Here is an 18,894-nt window from a genome sequence, read left to right on the forward strand (position 1 = left end):
CCAGATTTCTGTTCTTCTCATTTACACACTTGTTCTTTCAAAGAACTTGGGTGTTGCTCTGCATGTATTTTTAAGTACTGGATACTCTTAATACCACAGCCAGATTAGCTTCTATGATCTCTGGCATCAAAGCCAAATAAACAGAGAAGTCCTCTCTGTGCAGTATATGGCATCTTTACAGTCCCTACGTTCTGCACGACGACTTCTGCCTTCTGTACTTCAGCATTTGAAGAGATCTAAATGGTGCTGTTTTCTCTGGACAAAGTGTTACTCCTGTGTTTCAAATACTAAGCCTCTGATTTACGCCGGAGTAGCACACTTATAGCAGCTCTCATACAAAGTTTCTTTTTGGGAGTCTCAGGCCAGTGTTTCACCTGAGACTTTTCTCATCACCTCCAAAGATCAAGGTGGATCTTGGAACTCGATCTCAAGGGAGGCTCCTGCAGCTACGAGAGATGTGCAGTGCAGAATTTTAAAAAAGGCTGTCCACAAGACATAGCATGTTTTCATAGCTTATGACAACTTGGTGATGAGACTGTAGTGTTTCCTAGCATCGTTCAGAATTACTGTATTGCTGAAGACAAAGCAGTTCAGCTTTCATCCTCAGGGGGACCTCCATCAGAGCCGAATGACTCACTGTCTTGGACCAAGGCTGAGAATCACAGAGGAGTTTGGGTTGGAAGGGACCTTTAAAGATCACCCAGTCCAAGCCCCCCTGCAATGAGCAGGGACATCTTCAACTAGATCAGGTTGCTCAGAGCCCCATCCAACCTGACCTTGAATTTTTCCAGGGATGGGGCATCCACAGTCTCTCTGGGCAACCTGTTTCAGTGTTTCACCACCCTCACTGTAAAAAATGTCTTCCTCATATCTAGTCTAAATCTACCCTCTTTCAGTTTAAAACCATTACCTCTTGTCCTATCACAACAGGCCCTGCTAAAAAGTCTGTTCCCACCTTTCTTATAAGCCCCCTGTAAGTATTGAAAGGCCACAATAAGGTCTTCCCACAGCCTTCTCTTCTCCAGGCTGAACAACCCCAGCTCTCTCAGCCTTTCCTCACAGGAGACGTGCTCCAGCCCTCTGCTTGTTTTTGTAGCCCTCCTCTGGACCTGCTCCAACAGGTCCACGTCTCTCCTGTGCTGAGGACCCCAGAGCTGGACGCAGGGCTCCAGGTGGGGTCTCACCAGAGCAGAGCAGAGGGGCAGAATCACCTCCCTCAACCTGCTGGCCACGCTGCTTTTGATGCAGCCCAGGATACGGTTGCCCTTCTGGGCTGTGAGAGCACATTGCCAGGTCATGTCCAGCTTTTCATCCACCAGGACCCCCAAGTCCTTCTCCTCAGGGCTGCTCTCCATCCCTTCATCCCCCAGCCTGTATTGACATCGGGGGTTGCCCTGACCCAGGTGCAGGACCTTGCACCTGGCCTTGTTGAACTTCATGAAGTTCACACAGGCCCACTTCTCCAGCTTGCCCAGGTCCCTCTGGATGGCATCCCGTCCCTCAGGCGTGTCAACTGCACCACTCAGCTTGGTGCAGTCTGCAAACTGGCTGAGGGTGCACTCGATCCTGCTGTCTGTGTCACTGATGAAGATATTAAACAATACTGGTCCCAATATGGACCCCTGAGGGACATCACTTGTCACCGATCTCCATCTGGACATTGAGCCGTTGACCACTACCCTCTGGATGCAACCATCCAACAATTCCTCACCCACCGAATCTGGCTTTCGCTCCCTCATGAAGTTCTTTTCAGTAAAGAAGAGCTGGAGAGTGCTTGTGCGGAAACATTAGGATAGCTCAGATCAGGTGTTAACACTGCACCCGGGCTTGCGCAGCGTGCTGCGGGCAATGACCTGAAGCAAGAAGTATCCAGCAGAGTCTTGGACGAACTTCAATGAGAAATAAGTTGAGTTCTAAAAAGAGGAACACATTCCTTCTTTCAGCTAAACTGCCTGAGCTGAGGCGATAATCCCAAATGGTAAACATACCCTCTTTCAGCCACATCTCTTTTCAACAGATATCCTCTAAACCTGCACTCTTCTAAAAGCTCAGTTAGCACAAGACAGCATTATGTACTGAGCCAGGCAGCATTAGCAGTTCCTGGCTCTACAATACCTACCAAAGCCAACCATGCTACTGTCTAGTTCCTTACAGTAAACCTGAAGATTAGAGTCTGGTGAAACCTGCCCTGGGCTACTTTATCTTACCTAAATACCAAAAGGGAACTACAATTCCTACTAAACCTTTGAGGCCAACTCTATTCTTCATTCAATTATAGAAATACTCACCTTGTTGCAGATTTTTAAAAAAAAAAGCAAAAAATCAAAAAAACCCACAAACCCCAAAACCATCACAACTGAGTTACATAAACAGGCCTGTTCCTTTTATGTTGGAAAAGATCACTAAAACACTCAGCAATTCTTTGCACATAGTGGTAAGGAGGAATTCTGCTGCAAGTGTCTGGACTGGCCTGGAAGACTTAAGAGGACACTGAATTCAATTCCACAGCAAAGGTCAAAAAAGTCTCTCACCAAATTGCAGCAGAATTTTCCTGGGCTCTCAACAGCATAAGGAAGATGCTAATGTGCACAACTGCTGAGAGAACTCCAAATCCGAAAAAATAAGTAAGTATTGGGTAAGCATATATTTTCTAGAAATCATCCTGCCAACACCAATATTATTTACACAGCTGGGATGTGTTCATGTTTTGTAAGAAGTAGCATGCGATTTGGAGACAATCCAGAACCTCTCAACTTCTAAAGCTTCCTGTATAAAAAATTTTCGTCATTCCACGGAGTCTGAGAAACATGAGGAACTTAAAATGTAATCTGTTAAAAAATTAACTTCTTTAGGAGATCACTGGTTCATTGATGATGCCCAGTCCAAACTGGAGCTCACTGTAACTCTTTATGAGAAATGTGCATGCACTTCTCACATTTATAATATGATCAACCACATTTTAGTATTCCATTCTTTGAACAATAACAATGAAAAAGAAAGAAGGAAAAAAAGGCTTAGGTTCACCATTTCTGGGATCCCTAAAATAGCATAAGGGATCACCCTTTTTTTGTAGATTTATATTATGAACTTTCTGATACTTTTTTAATTGTCTCTTCTGATGAACATCAGATTCCCTTAAGATCTACAGTCTATTAGCTCAAAACCAAGATTCATTTTTTAAGGACTAAATTCAGAGATCAAGTACTACTGATTTTTTTTATTAAAGTAAATGCTGTCCCCTGAAATGTAGGCAAGTAAATCACCGAAGTGGAGGTAAACAATCTATCTGCCTTTAGAGTAACAACTACAATATCAACAAAACTAGACTACAGAACCTCAATAAACAGCTGTAGTTGTTCAGTGAAGTTAATATGTTGTCACAGGAAAGAAAAACCCTAACCAGAGACAGTACACCTAGATACAGCTGAAGAGACATTAAGTTAATGATGCAAATGCAAATTAAGTAGATTGCAGAGATTATATCAAGCACCACCTAAACAATACAGGAAAAAAAACCTAACACATTAAAGCAAATAAGCTTAAAAGGATCACCCTTGCCAATACTAATACAGAAACCTTTCAAAGGCGAGGCAAATCATAACACACATTCATACACTGTTTTTTTTAGAATGTGTTACAATTTTTCACAGGACGAATATATCGTGTAAATTACAGCATAACATTGTTTGTCAGGGAAGATTTTAAAAGTGCAAACCACAAAAGGTAGCTCTATTTTTAAGTCTCCTTTAATAAGATGAAGTATTAAATCTCATTGGAAAACAGTGTATTTGCCTGTACATGGTAAAATCTGGACAATTAAAACGTACGTCTTGACAAATAGCTAACACAAATTTTAATCAATATATCACATACTACTGCTGCCTTACTGTGACCTCATTTTAATGACCGCTAGAGGATGCTATGAGAACAATTAGACACAGTTAAAAAAAAAAAAAAAATAGAGACTGTATCTTGCCTGTAAAATAATTTCATTTACAGAAAAATGTCAGTTTATGAACTCCTCCAAGGTTACTAATGTTGAAACTAGGAGTTGTCTCATAAGCTTTTCAGACATTTGGCAAAAATTGAACCTCAGAAATTCATAAACACGCATGCTTTCAAACATAACAAAAAGCAAGTTTACATCCTTCTTCCGTGTGCCAGATCAGTTTATTATAGAGAAGGTTACACTATTTAAAGTATCCTTGTATTTAAAACTAGGAGACAAGGAACAGCTTTCCAACCAAGTGGGCCATTTGATGAATATTCCTTTGGGTATATTATATTATATTCACAAGAAAACAACCTTAGAGTTACAGTTTTATAGATGATGAATTATTCAGTTGCATACTTACTTCGTCCATTTTCATGCAAGTGCCAAAATCTGCCAGCTTCAGATGCCCATATTTATCTAAAAGCATATTGTCAGGCTTCACATCTCTGTGTATCAAGCCCATGGAGTGAATTGCATCAAGAGCAAGAACAACTTCGGCTGTATAGAACTTGGCCCATTTCTCAGGCACATCGTAATTGCTCATAAGGTTTACAAGATCTCCACCTGGCATGTATTCCATTACCATGTACAAGTATTTGTCATCTTGAAAGGCACAAAATAGCTGCAACATTAAAAAAAAAGGAAGAGAAAAAAAGCACAATTACTTTTCAGAGACAGCTAGGAAAAAGAATAAAGCACTTCATCTTGAAGTTTCATTAAACCTGAACATATGTTTTCAAGATTGATGTAAAGTAGCTTTATTTTTTATATTCAGATAATCTGGATTTTCTATTAATTATGACAGTACTTTGAAATTTACTGAACTTCAAAACCCCCTCATTTTCATTTTTAAGAAAGTGAAAAAGATTTCCTGATTATTTTAGTAGTATGAGCTTCTGTATATCCATGTTTCTTGGCATTAAAAAGTATCACTGAGTCAAAATGCAAAATACCAAATCTGAGAAAGGGAGCATCATGTATTGATTTGAAAATAGCTCAACAGTGAATAGCATCTTAGACTGTTTCTAAATTTAGTATATTATAAATCTCCTTATCTCTGTACATATTTACAAAAGCACTTGTTGCTACTGATTTTGTCCTAAATCAACACATATATTGAAATAAGAAAGAAAAAAAAACTATTCCTGAGGACAACTGTAACACAATACAAAGAAATTATCCTTAATAATAAAGTAACGGTCTGGTATAGGTTGCAGCTAGTATGTTTCCTACTGGCATGATAGTGAAAATAAGTTCAGTCTCTTTAAAATGCATTTCAGACCTAGAGTGCTGAAATTTTAGAGATTTCACCCAGTGATGACCAGGTCTGAAAATAGACCAAACCAGCAAAAAGCATTACTATTAAATGTTCCATGAGCAGTGTGAAAAAGTCTCTGAAAGTCTCTCACCTTATTTCTCAGGGAATACTGCTCCTTTACCTTAAAAACTAAAACTACTCACATCTTTGAGCTACCCACACAAAATTCAAAAGCAACTGAAAAAGAGGATGTGTGGAAAGGAGGAAATCAAAACCAGTGAGTTTGTGGAGGATGAGGAACCATGAAAGGCAGGAAAGTTATTAATGAGATTTGACCTTTAGATTAAAATTTATTGTATATTAGTGACAGAAGACCTATATTATAAATACGTATTTTAATACATATAGATTGCACTGTATTTTTTTTCTCACAAATGGATAGTATATACAATATATAATATGACAATGCATTTGGTCATTAAAATCTAAATTAAATTTCAAAATAGTGCCTGTATTCTCATATGTAAATATATTAATATAACACAATAATAAATAACAACACTATGCCTTTATACGGCACTTTTGTTATTGCCCTCAAGGGATTTCATTAAAAAAAAAAAAAAAATCTAGGGCTCTGGTTTCACTTGTTTTTCACATAAAAAAGAAGACACAGAGAAGCAGTGTGATGTGTCCCAGTTTCTAGCTCAGAACAGGACCTACATTTTCTTAAAACCAGCTCAATGTCCTATCCCACTGGACCACATTATCTAAATATATCACAGTAATACACTTCATCATAGAAGGCACAATTGCAACTACACTTTAATTCATTTGCTATTTACAAATGCACACACATTTATATCATGCTTGCTACACCTTCCTTTGAAAATTGAGCATCATACATTTCTCATTACTCTCAGCTGCATGTGAAAAATAAAAACAATTCCAGACAACTACTGTCATTAGAACAAAAACAATGAACGAAATAAAAACTCATCTATTTGGTTACATATTTCTGCTGAATATAGGCAAGAACACAGAATACACTCAGAAGAGCAAAACATCTAAATAAAAAAACCTTGTAAAACATTTCTTGCACACATGAGGTTAAGGGGTTATGAAGAATATATGGAAAGCTGAAGGCCAGTCTTTACTTATTAAATATACAGAAGCATGGCAATGTATGTTAGAGCATTTAAATGTATTAATTATTTAACAAAATGAAGTACTAACAATTTCTCTAAGCATATGCTTTCACTACTCATTTTATTAATTGGTGTAATTTACCAGTTACAACAAATGGCAATATTTATTACTAATTCTTCCCAAAGGCATAATTCATATTACAAACATGATGATGATACATGTCATGAGACAGCTGCAAGCAATGGTGTTGCAGACCAGCTGAAGAAGTCAGCTCTCCGTTACTTGGATATTACTTCTGAGCTGAGATGCAGTAACTGACCACTGAACAGAAGATGGTTTCAAGCAAGCCACTGCTACAACCTCCTGTCTTGCAGGAGACCAGGAGTGTGCACTGAACCATCCACCAAATCACAACCTAAAAGACAGTAACTACTTTAAGCACTCTTAACACTAACTGCCTGTGATCAACTGACTGTATCATGAGGAAAGCCTGGAAATAACGTTGACATTTGTTTCTACATTTCTATACAGATTTTTTCTTAGATGGAAAGGTAACCTCCCTATTGTTCCAAATAATTATGTGGATATTTAAAAAATCTGTTGAATTCCATTTTATGGTGCATTTGTAGTGAATCAAATGTAAATTAAGCTACTTTTAACTCCATGAAATTGCTGTAAATATGTATCTTTAAAAATTAAAATCTGAACTTAAACCACTATTTGAATTGACACGTAAATTCAAAATCAGCTCAAGACTGGGAAAGATTTATGGCTTTATTATTGTTATTATTATTATTATTTTACTCTTACTTATCTTCCTTACCTGAACCACCCACGGACTGTTGGCAAAGGCCATGATATCTCTTTCTTCCCAGAAAAAGGCTGAATCTGATCTCTTGATCATTTCAAATTTACTAAGCAGCTTCATTGCATAAACCTTCTGTGTCATTTTATGGCGAACCTGTTGGTTCAGAAAGAAGAGAAATAACTTTTTAAAAATGCCTTGTAAAAAAACTGAATACCAGCATAGTATATTTCTGCTACATGCAAACTGCTTTCTGGGATGAGATGCCTCCAGGTCTTCATATATCCAATTTTCTACGTAAGGATTTGAGAACTTCCAAACCTGGAAAGAAAAACCTAACAGCTGCTCCAAAAAAACATAGCAGGGGTGGAACAAGAAGGATGCCAAATGAAGGAACATATGCCAGAGCCTGGCCAACTGCTGCAGCTGCCGCTGCAACCCCAGAAGAGGAGCTGCAGGGCCACGATGTGTCTTGGGGCTGCAGGAGCTCTTAGGAGGTAGCTGTTTTATTGAAGATGCACTGATACAAGCATACGCTCTTCCTCACTATGGCTATGAACATAAAAGTGAGAGCTGACTCCAGTAGTCTGCTTACTCAAATTGAAATTGCTTAAAAAAAAACAAAAAACAAAACCAAAACCAAAAACCAAAACAAAAAAAAAACCCAAACCCCAACAATAACAAAAAAACAACCAACAAAAAAACAACAAAAAAACCCTAACAACAAAAAAATCCAACCCAAACAAAAAAAAAACCCAACCCAAAACTCAGAATGAGAAAAGTACCATCTTTCTCTAAAGAACTGGACTGTTCTTCTTAACATTTTCTGAGTGAACATGCCTACTTCAAATCAGAAAGAAAAAATAAATGCTTGGGTATTCCCCCTTCAAAAGTTCCATCATGTAAGGAGAAATAAAATGCACCTCTGTTTACAATTTCTTATTCTGAACACCACCTATCCATTGCATTCATTCATGTTCACTTCGGTCTCTTCCAATTTTTATTTTTCACAAAAAAGATTACTCCTATTTTTTTTCTTAAGTCGTTATTAAATTCACTTTAAATGGTGTAAAATTAGTAACATAAATCTTGTTGAAAAACTGAAATTAAAACTTTTATGACAAAATCCGAAAATATTTAGGAAAACTTCATCCAAATATGGACATGAAACAAAATCCTTAAAGCACAGATGGTAAAGTCATTACCCTGTTAATGAAATGTTAGATTTATGCTAATTTATGAAACAACTACTAAAGGACCAGTTTTTTAACATTCTTGAGTGTTGCTTACAGAAATCAAGGTAAGAAGTATTCAGCTGTAAGATGTCTGAGTCAGCGGAAAAAAGAAATTAACTGCATCTTAAGTTACTGCATATTTTCTTCACATGAAAATAAAAAAAATCAGTGGACTAATTTGTGAAATCAGAACCAAACGGTTACGACTTTCTGGTGCATTTAAAAACCTCACATTTAGTAAAATAAACCATATCCCCTGACCTCTTAGTTTTACACAGCGTCCAAGTTTAATTACGCTATTTGAAAGAGTGTTTAATAGGCTCTTTTCCTGATGTTTCAAGTCCATTATGTCTGCAGTGCAAAGCTTCAGAGAGGCACCTATTTGGTCTACAAATCTGGGAGCATCAGTCTCCTGCTCCTGAGGAGCTATAAACATTAATGTTGCTGAAGCCAACAGGAAGATCTGCAGAAATAGAGGAGCCTTGGGTGGGGGGGGATCTTGGAAAGAGTGAGAACATCAACAGAAACGGGATTATTTATCGACTTACTGTTTTTGAAATTGGGGCTTTTTGCTCTCAAGACATAGGTACAGAAGTTTTAGGATTAGCATCTTGCATAGTTTAACACTAACCAACAATCTTCTGTATAGCTAGATCAAAAAACCTCCAACCAAACACCAAAACAGAAACACGTTATCTACATGCATTAACAACTCTATAAGCGTGTATATTTTAAGACATTAACAATTAACCAGCTATTGAAGGTGTCCTAAAACAGGATTTTGAAAACTACCTCCTTCCCATTTACTAATCCCACATGGCATTATTTACAAAGACTCGGTGGTACACCACAAACTGTATGTCATGAAGTAGAGCTTTTGTAATCCTGCTCAAAACCAGAAAAACACAAAGACCAGCAACCTCAAAAAGATATTGCTAATTGAAGATGCATTTTCTGTGAAAGTTCACATAAAGCTCTGGAGTGTATTTAGTAGCTTACAATTGCTAAGATCGCTGTGTACTCTTGCTTGGGTGTAGTTAGTATAGCTGTCTCCCCCTACAAGAATAATTGTCTGCCAATACTTGGGGAAAAAAAAAGTCTTGCAAAGCCAGCACAGCCTGAAGCAAGCTCAGGCATAGGAGAAACAAAGTAAACAGGGATACAGGGACCAGAAATCACAGTCTGTGCACCTCTCTGAGGTAGTGCCAATAGGTTATTAGTTGGCTAAATTATTTCTTGAGAAAGTTTCAAGATAGGTTCATTCTCTGTACAAAAATCAAGGAACCAAAGCAACAACTAGCATACCGGCACGCCCAAAGGCTGAGTGTGTCTTGGCATGCCTTACAGGTGAACAGACCTACCGGTGATATTACTTCTCCTATCACCACCATGGCCCCTGGAGACAGCCTATTTAGCTACTAGCCACTGTGCTCTTTACCCAGAGCTATATTTGTACATACATATATTGGCTCATATAGCAGATTATTCATGTATTAAACTGTCATGATGTTTCAATTTCTTCCAACTGTTTAAATGAACTGCCAAATTTAAACTGCAGCTCACCAGAGTAACTCTCAAAATAGGTAGGAAAATCCCTTCGTGCCATCAGCACTGAGTAACATGGCCTCATTTAACTTATGAAAATGCATTAAGAAATAAGAATTTCCCTCTACTCTGCTTCATCAATCTAAGACTTTCAAGAAACAAGTGTGCACAAAATGCATCCATAATTTCTACAGCATTCATGTCAGAAGACAATCTGTAGGCAAAGAAAATAACACAGCCATTTGAAGTTATCAGACTGAGTACATAGTATTGATAATGGTACCACCTCTTCTACGGTAAAACAAAATGAAGATCCTAGAGCAGAGTTGTGAAATGAACTCTAAGGTTTGAAATAATCACAAATATCCTAAAATACTTAATAGAGCCACAAGAAATGACTACAGATAGGGTACCACAGTTCAGGTCCTGACACATTTTCAGGTAATAAACCATGACTGCTTTATTTGTGTTACTACAGAAGTGTACATCAGCAGTGGCTGGGGAACCAAACCTAATAAACAAAGCACTTAATGGAAAAAACTAAACCAGCACCTGTTCACATAGGCCACGACAACCGCTGGTTTGCAACACTAAGAAAGCACATAGTAAAGAACGTCACCCATATACAAGAAAGAGTTAGCCTTGCTTTAGTTTTCTATTGCAGTACATGATGAAGTCAGTCTGCTGTATCACTGCACCGTTACAGTACTTTGTGATTAGACCTGGGAGAAGGAACTGAGGATATGTCTCAATTTCAAATCAAGAGGATTTTTCCTCAAGTGAAAACAAACAAGAGGTACTCAGGATGTGCCTTCATAAATTACTGTTTCTGCATAAACCACAAATAACATATTAAGCACCATAATTCAATTTTTCTGTCTGCCCTAGACACCAGTCGCTTTTATTTAAGGCACTGCATAAGAGAAGCATGGCAGCTGGCAATTATTTTCCTAGCTTTCCCCATCACTAGAGACCCAGCAAAGCCAGAGGCCAGAGCTCAAGAGTAGTTTAATACTTCTGGAGTTATAGGAAATTGTTTTTCCACCATAGTCAGATGCTTGGACCAGAGTCATCTGATCTCTCTTTACTGGACTGAATTTTTAATATTGGGGGGGGTGGGGGGTGGGGGTGGGACACGACACGCACGAGGCTTTTTTAAAAAATGTAGCTGTAAAATACAACAGCAAAGAATGTGTTTTCCTTTCTTGCTAGAATCCAGAAAGCTGATCTCGACACACACTTCTTTCACAAGAAAATGCTATGCTGGAGCAGAAAGCTTGGGGAAAACAAAATTAAATGAAGGAGGTCAGAGCTATTTTATGCTATGTTAACATACTCATCTTTTGGCTTGTTATATTTAAATATTACAAATATTTAACAAATATTTGTGCACAATGGCACACACTGATAACATGACATTCATGCATTTAACTCGTGTACTTAATCATGTTTTATTTATGGTTCTTCCTGCATTTAGCCCCCACTGAAGCAAATTTCTATTTTGATCACAGAATGTGTTGCAAAATATTTTGATTACTGCAAATCCATCATCTGCAACTGTGGTGTTAACATTTTGAATGGAGTAGAAATAGATATAGCTTAGCTCAATACTTTAAACTTGTATCATACCTTGTGAGGCAAAAAATCTAGGCATGCCTGCCCTCATCACCAGCTAATATTAGTTCAGATCTACAGCTGTATTTATTAACCCACTGCTTTTTAGCTGTAAGACTACATAACATTATGATTTCTACTTATATTTTTACACTCCAGAAAAGGAGTGTTCTCTGAAATTGGCATGAAGTACAGAAGAGCTCTATACAAACACACAGAAGTTCCCATCCAGTACCAAGCATTCTTAGCTTTTTTATTTTGGGGCTCGAAGAGCTTATTTAAAGAATAAAAAAAAAGAACCAACATAACAACAACAAAAAACAAAACAACATCATTATATGACCAAGTTAGTATGCATTTTACCATTACATTATAATGATGAGGCAAATGAGAAGTAAAGTTTGTTTTCAGACCCCTCAAACTACCTAACTGCAGTATGTACACTGTGAGATGTGAAAAATCATCTCTACTTTAGAATTTAAATTGTGCATGACAGTGAATCAAGAAAAAAAGTTTCCATTCTAAGCCAGAACAAATTAAGACCTTATATTTAAAATGAAATGTTAAAAAGAAAAGGAAAATTATTTAGAAAAACCCTTAAATTCTTAGAAATATATGCATGAAAACAACGTATTTTTATTTTTGAAGCACATTAAAAATACAATTCTCTTGGATGCTTCCAGCAAATATATCAGTGCGATATCCAAAAAATGCACATGACTTCTGCTGTTGGGATCTTCTCTTTTTCATCTTCCTCCCCCAATAAATGGACAAGAAACTCTGCTCCTTACAGTTTGATTCTTTGCTGACTTCCCATGCAAGTGCATGAAAAAGAAGCATCTCTACCAGCTATGGTAAGTGGATCTATATAATGATAAAAATGCCTAATAGAAGACTTTAAAACAAACCATTTGACATGACTGTCAGCGAAAAGATAAAGAGTAGACTGCTTTCTTACAAAGTTCCCTGCAGCATCCCCTTCTCAAGTAAGGTTCTGTTGAAGGTTTTGGGTTTCTTTTTAATCTCTTGCCAGCAACGATATAAAAGCATATGCAAAATACATATTAATTCTTTAAAGTCTTGCTCAAAAGTGGGGATCTTTGGAAATGCTCCTTGCCATACTTCATAAATTCTTCTGGATTAAAAAAAAAAGTGCAAATGATCAAGAAAGAAACAGGGAAGAGGGAGCTACATTCTCATGTAGCCACACTGGGATGAAGTTGCCTTAGAAAACGAAACAAATGAACAAAAATTGCTGATTAAATGTTGTTAACTGCCACATGAATTACATCTAAATTTGCAAATTACCCATGTGTCACGCAAATAGCGTTAGGTTAGTTGCAGGGTTTTTTCCCCCAGTTCCAACCAATTTCACCAATATTAATATGGAAAATACAAATAATTTTATAAATGGGTAATAAATTTCTTGCCATTATATGTTGTATACCTCCTATAAGCACTTCAGAGCTAAGATCTTGCCACATTCCTCAACAAAACTCCAAAACGTCTTTGTATTTTCCAAAATTGCTGTACGTTACAAGACAATATGATTTTCCCAGCTTCCTAGTGCAAAATTAGCACAGAACAGTAACATATCAGTTCCATGTCAAAAGGCACAAGCAAAAGGGTAATGCTTGTTACCTTGTGGTAACAAGATAACAAGCTTCAGTTGCTGCAAAGTAGTTGCTCCCCTTTCCATTGACTTGCTTCACATCTCTCTTCCTCTGAAAACACTTACACAGAAAATTATTGTGCATCAGCCGATACGCAGTTATCTGTTAGCTCCTGATAACTTGCCCCTGGTGTTTGTATTCTCAGATTCTATTTGGTGCTTACATTCATAGCATATTTCAAAACTGACATATCACTCCATCTTATAGATATGTTCACATTTTTGTGCTATTTATCACACAGTACGACTTAGAAGTCCAGAAAAAAATCAAAATTAAATGAAAAGCAGACTATGCATGATGTACTAAGTTACTTTCTGTATTTTGATTGGTTTTTTTAATAGAATTTCTCTGCAATATAAATTTAAAAAGTAATCCCATTTTTACATTAGATACTATATAGGATACAATGTTGAGTGAACAGTGTTAAGAAAAGAGTCTTTAAAAATCTTACATGAGTCATATCAGTTAAATACAATGCAAGCATCACAATTGTAAGAGCAAAACAAATTTTTTTTTCTGCACTCTTAGCTTGTTCTTTCATAGGAAGGTTTCAGATATTATTGTACAGTGATGCTTGGCCAAAAAAATTTAGAATTGCCATTGCCTTTTCCGTTTTGATCAAAGGATAGCAAACTGTTTCCCAAGTCCTTCCCTTCCAATCCATCATGTTTTAAACTTGGATGTACTGTTTGCTATGCACAGAAATGACCTCACGATACAATGAAAATAACACTTATTCTTTATAAGAATGCATTTTTAGATATAAAGCATGCAAGACTGGGAAAGGTTTTGGCTAGAGCCATAAATCTGTCTAATCATTAAATCATTACATTCTTACCAGCTGCACTTCTCCAAAAGCCCCTCTTCCAATCACCTTAACAACATCATAGTCTTCAGCTTTCATTTGTAAAGCTCGGATTTTTTCCACAATCTTCTCATCTAAAACAAATCAAATCAAAGTTGTGATAACGCATGTATTAACAGAATACAAGAATTTTCTCTAACATTTTTCATTTAGAGTCAAAATAACCTATTTTTATTTAAATAATTGAGAGCCTTCGTGGTAATTCTTGAAATCTGCAGTCACTATTAATAGCCCCTTTCATTATTGTTTGGAAACCATTAACCATCTACCTTTAGCTGTAACAACTGAAATGTCTTTTAGGTTTTCCTGACTCTCATTTCGCGCTTCTAATAATCATTCACAAGCTTATAGGAAAATGCTGGTAATGAAAAGAACCAGAGATGCCTGTCTTGAATTTTCAGACAACTATTCATTGCCACCCGCTGTGCTGCGAGGATCCACTGACACTCCATTGGTAACGCAGGAGCGTGAAGTACCTGGTACACACAAAAGCACTGCAGGTGCAACCTGCTCCTACACACCTGGAGGGTTCAACAGCAGCCAAACGGTGAGGAATAGAACTTAATAACCTTCGTGTGCAACTTCAGATCATGTAGGGATATGACTTCAGATCCACTCATTCATTCCGTATGAAATATTAATACAAGTTTACGTATGTTTATGTAACTGCTGGCAATCTCAAAAGTGCTTTTTAGTGTTCGCAGCATATGTAGTTCTCCACTTTTTAAAATTAGGTCTACAATGCTCTGTTCAACTATCCTCTGGTGCAATATTCTGCAGATAAGCTCTGTCTTTCAGTATTTTTCTTGTTGGAAGTTGTGGGAATCTGTAAGGGAAACCAGTGAAATTCTGACCTCTGACAAATTCTAAAAACATGCAATGTCCTGGACTTTTTAATTTTGTAAATGTAGCATGCTAGTGAATGCATTCCTGGCTAAATGCATTTTAAAAATCTATTCTTATTACAAGGACAAAAGATAATGGGAGCAATGAATGGAATCCATAATACTGGAGGTAATCTTTCTTGAGCGTGACAAGCTTTGACACTGCCCCCACACACGCTTAGAGGAAGAACAAAACAAAGCAGAACAGGTTGGCTGAAGCAAGACCTCTACCAGGGAAGAGCATGCAATTGTATTAAGAGCTGTGAATGCTTATATTCAGAGAGGACTAGAGGTGCATATTGTGAGATCCCTGTTTAGGATCAAAGATCACGGAATTTGATCCTAAGAAAGGCAGGATCTCAGATCTGAGTACAGCAAAAAAAAAGCATCAGAGGTACAGTTAATTCAGTATGGCATTAAAGATGACATTGTCAGCAGGGAGTTAATGATAACGAACATCTAGTAAATAGTTTAACCATTCCTACATATTCATGAAGAGCAACCTGGCAGGCTACGAGCAACCCAGGAGATGCCTGACCATCAAGAACCTTTCTTTTGACCCAAGTGAGCAACAAGCCCAATCAGGAAGGCACTCTGATATAATACTCGCAAACAAGAAAGAACTGGCCAGGGATGATAAAGTTGGTGGCAGCCTTGGCTGAAGCAACTGTGGGATGGTGGAATTTAAGACCCTGAGAGAACTGAGGAAGGAAAACAGCAGACCTCGGACTTCAGGAGAACAGACTACAGCTTGTTCAGGGAACTCACAGGCAGGATCCCGTGGGAAGCTGCTGTGGAGGGTAGAAGAGTGGGTTGATCTTCAAAGATGACATGTTCATAGCACAAGAACAGTCTGTTCTAGTTAGCTAGAAATCGAGCAGGCATGGCAGAGAGCCAGTTTGGCTGAATGGGCAACCTCTGCCTCAACTCAAGCACAAAAAGCAAAGGTTTGGAACATGAAGTGGGGATGGGCTACCCAGCAGGAATCTCCCAAGCATGCAAGGATGGAATTGGGAAAGCCAAGCTCAGCTGGAGCTGAAACTAGCCAGGGTTATGAAGGGAAACAAGAGCCTTCATAAATACACTGGCAATAAAAGCAAGAATGAGGCAAATGTGGGCCCGCTGCTCTTGATGGGATAGGGGATCGAGTGCTAAAGGACCTGGAGGAGAGCAAGGTACTCGATGCCTTTTTTGCCTCAGACTTCACTGGCAAGCTCTGCTCACAGGCCTCCCAGCTCCCCGAAGCTAACAGCAAGGTGTAGGGCAGTGAAGTATCACAGTGGGGGAAGGCAGAATTAAAGACCAATAAAGCAAACTTGACATATACCAGGCCATGAGATGCATCTGAGCGTGCTGAAGGAGCCAGTCAACACCATTACCAGGCTGTTCTCTATCACCTTTGAAAGGTCATGGCAACTTGGGGAGGCTCCTGATGACTCGTAAAGGGTAAATGTCATGTCTCTGTTCTAGAAGGGCAACAAGGAGAATCCAGAAAGCTGCAGGCTGGAACAGCAGCCTAACCTCACTGCCCATGATGATCATGGAGCAAATCCTGCTGGAATCCACTTCCAAGCACTTGATGGACAAGAAAGGATGTGAACACTCAGAATGGATCTAAAAAGGACAAACTGTTTCCTTAACCAGATTGCCTTCCATGAGGAGATGTCTGTCTTGGTGGACAAGGGGAGAGGAGTAAACATTTCCTTTCCTTGACTGTAGCACAACTTTCAACACAGCATCTCAAAGTATTTTTGTAGCCAAACCAGCAAACCATGGATTGCACAGAGAAATTACAAGGTGGGTGGAAAACTTGCTGGAGTCATGGTCGGTGATTTAAAGTTCAAAGTTGATACACTCGAGGGCAGGGCTGCTCCTAAGAGGGACAGTCAGGATGGGTAAATGAGCTGACAGGAACCTCACAAAGTCCAAAGGCAAATGCAGAGTCCTGTCCCTGGGATGGAACGACACCACACAACAGTACAGGATGGCACTCACCAGCTAGAGAAAAGAGGACCTGAGAGCCCTGGTGGACAATAAGATGAACAAAGAGCAACGAGCAGCAAGCCTTTGCACTGACTGCATGCAAGGCTGTGTTGGTAAATGCATAGCCAGCAGGTAGAGGGAAGTGATTTTTCCCCTCTGTTTTCCACTTGTAAGACCACATCTGGAATGCTATGTCTAGTTTGGGTCTCCTCATTGCAAGAAAAATATCAAAACATTCCCTAGCTTAATGGAAGGCCACCAAGATGCTTTAGAGGGTGGGACCACGTGATGCTCATAGAGAAGCTGAGAGAACTGGAATTTTTCAGCTTAAGGAAGTCTAAATGGTTGGCCTCAACAGAGGTTGAAAGGAGGTTTTTCTTTTAAGAGATGCAAAGTGAAAGGACAAGAGACAACAGGCAAGTTGGAACACCAGAAATCCTACTTTGTAGTAAAAGAATCCCTAGAATTGGGGAAGGGAGCAGACTGTCTGGCAGAGCTGCAAAACCTCTGTCTTTGGAAATTTTCAGAATTCAACTGCACAAGGACGTGAACAACCTGATCTAACATCAAAACTGGTTTGGCTTTGAGCAGAGAGTTGGACCAGCTGACCTCCAGAGGTCCTTCCTAACCTGCGGAACACAAAAGTGCAACTAAAAATTTCTTCTGAGGAAAAGATTAGGTGTGAAGAGGAAGGGGAGAGATTTAAAGGAAAAAAAAAAGTGAAGAATAATCAGGGAAGAGTCTGCTAGTAAAGCTGTAAGGATGGAGGCAATTAAAACTGCAGAAGTAGACAAATTTGCTACATTCAGTGTACCATTAAGACTGTGAAGTAATCCAGGAAAAGGAGTCGAGAGAATGCTGAGGCTGTTTTCTACAGTGAATCCTGAAAGCTTAGACAGGAAGCACAGGACAGCAACAGGGCTTCACCCGCACCAAGTTTATTATTTTGTTCATGATGTGAACTCATTTTGTAGTTTGAAAAGCGAAGACTGTGCTTGGAAGCTTACTTAATTGCAAATCAGAAGCTTTGGCACAAGACAAGAAGGACATATGCAAACTCACAGGAAGCAGCAGTTGCTAAGGAATAGCAGTGAATTTCAAGTCAGAGAGAATGTGCGATTACATGTTTGAACACAATGTTACATCTCACGAAGGAGGGGAATCACATGAATGTATTTTCAAACGTTTCTGAGATGTTTCAAATGTTCTCAGAGGTGTGAGCTGAGATGGCAGGGATTTAAACATGTTGAAAGAGTAGGGTGTAGTTTTACATAGCTCCGTTATTGGTTAGAAACTCACACGAATACTTCTGTGTTATAATACAGACATTATAAACCATTTTAATACAGCTCCAGTGAAACTGTTTAAGCATTAAACACTGGAGTTAAGCAATGAAAAACCCAACAATATATGAAGAAAGCAAATGAGATACCAACTGAGGAGTTACCAGTTTTATCCTCCCTGTGAAATGCTGAGGATGGAGAAATCCTCCTTGCTCTACTAAAAGATTTAATAATCTTAGTTAAAAATAATCATCATCATCGAGGGATGGAGGTGTTGTGGAGGTATCAGTTATACAGATGGATCGTCTATTTTGTCATAAAATTTTACAGACATAGAACAGATAAGCAAAGCATGGAACTAACCTGAAAGAAACGGGCTGCAAGAAGGCAAGCTCAGAGAAACCCTAAAGCAATGTCATAATTGCAACATGCTGGATCATATGATTCGGTTCATATATCGCATAACACGATCTAATTCAAGGTGCTGGAGACCTTTCCAACACTATCCTTTTACTAGAGGACTGAATTTTCAGAAGGTATCACACAGATGAGTTCGTACATTTGTGGTATCTGTATGCACAGATATCACAGATTGTATCTTACAGCCTC

The 18,894-nt window shown here is 38.4% G+C and overlaps 1 protein-coding gene across 5 annotated transcripts in view; it reads right to left on the reverse strand.

Annotated features, from left to right (window-relative positions):
* ROCK2 (Rho associated coiled-coil containing protein kinase 2) overlaps positions 1-18,894 on the reverse strand; it is a 107,970-nt gene that overhangs the window by 38,627 nt on the left and 50,449 nt on the right. For 4 of the 5 annotated variants that reach the window (XM_082306619.1, XM_082306618.1, XM_082306622.1 and 1 more), the window contains exons 3-5: positions 14,109-14,209; positions 7,222-7,359; positions 4,356-4,616 (exon numbers count right to left, since the gene is read on the reverse strand). In XM_082306619.1, coding sequence (XP_082162745.1) covers positions 4,356-4,616; positions 7,222-7,359; positions 14,109-14,209 — 500 coding nt within the window. The remainder of the gene's footprint in view (positions 1-4,355; positions 4,617-7,221; positions 7,360-14,108; positions 14,210-18,894) is intronic. The other variant, XM_082306621.1, reaches the window with a different exon arrangement.

This window comes from Platalea leucorodia, assembly GCF_965183815.1.
Source record: "Platalea leucorodia genome assembly, chromosome: 3".
NCBI lineage: Eukaryota > Metazoa > Chordata > Aves > Pelecaniformes > Threskiornithidae > Platalea > Platalea leucorodia.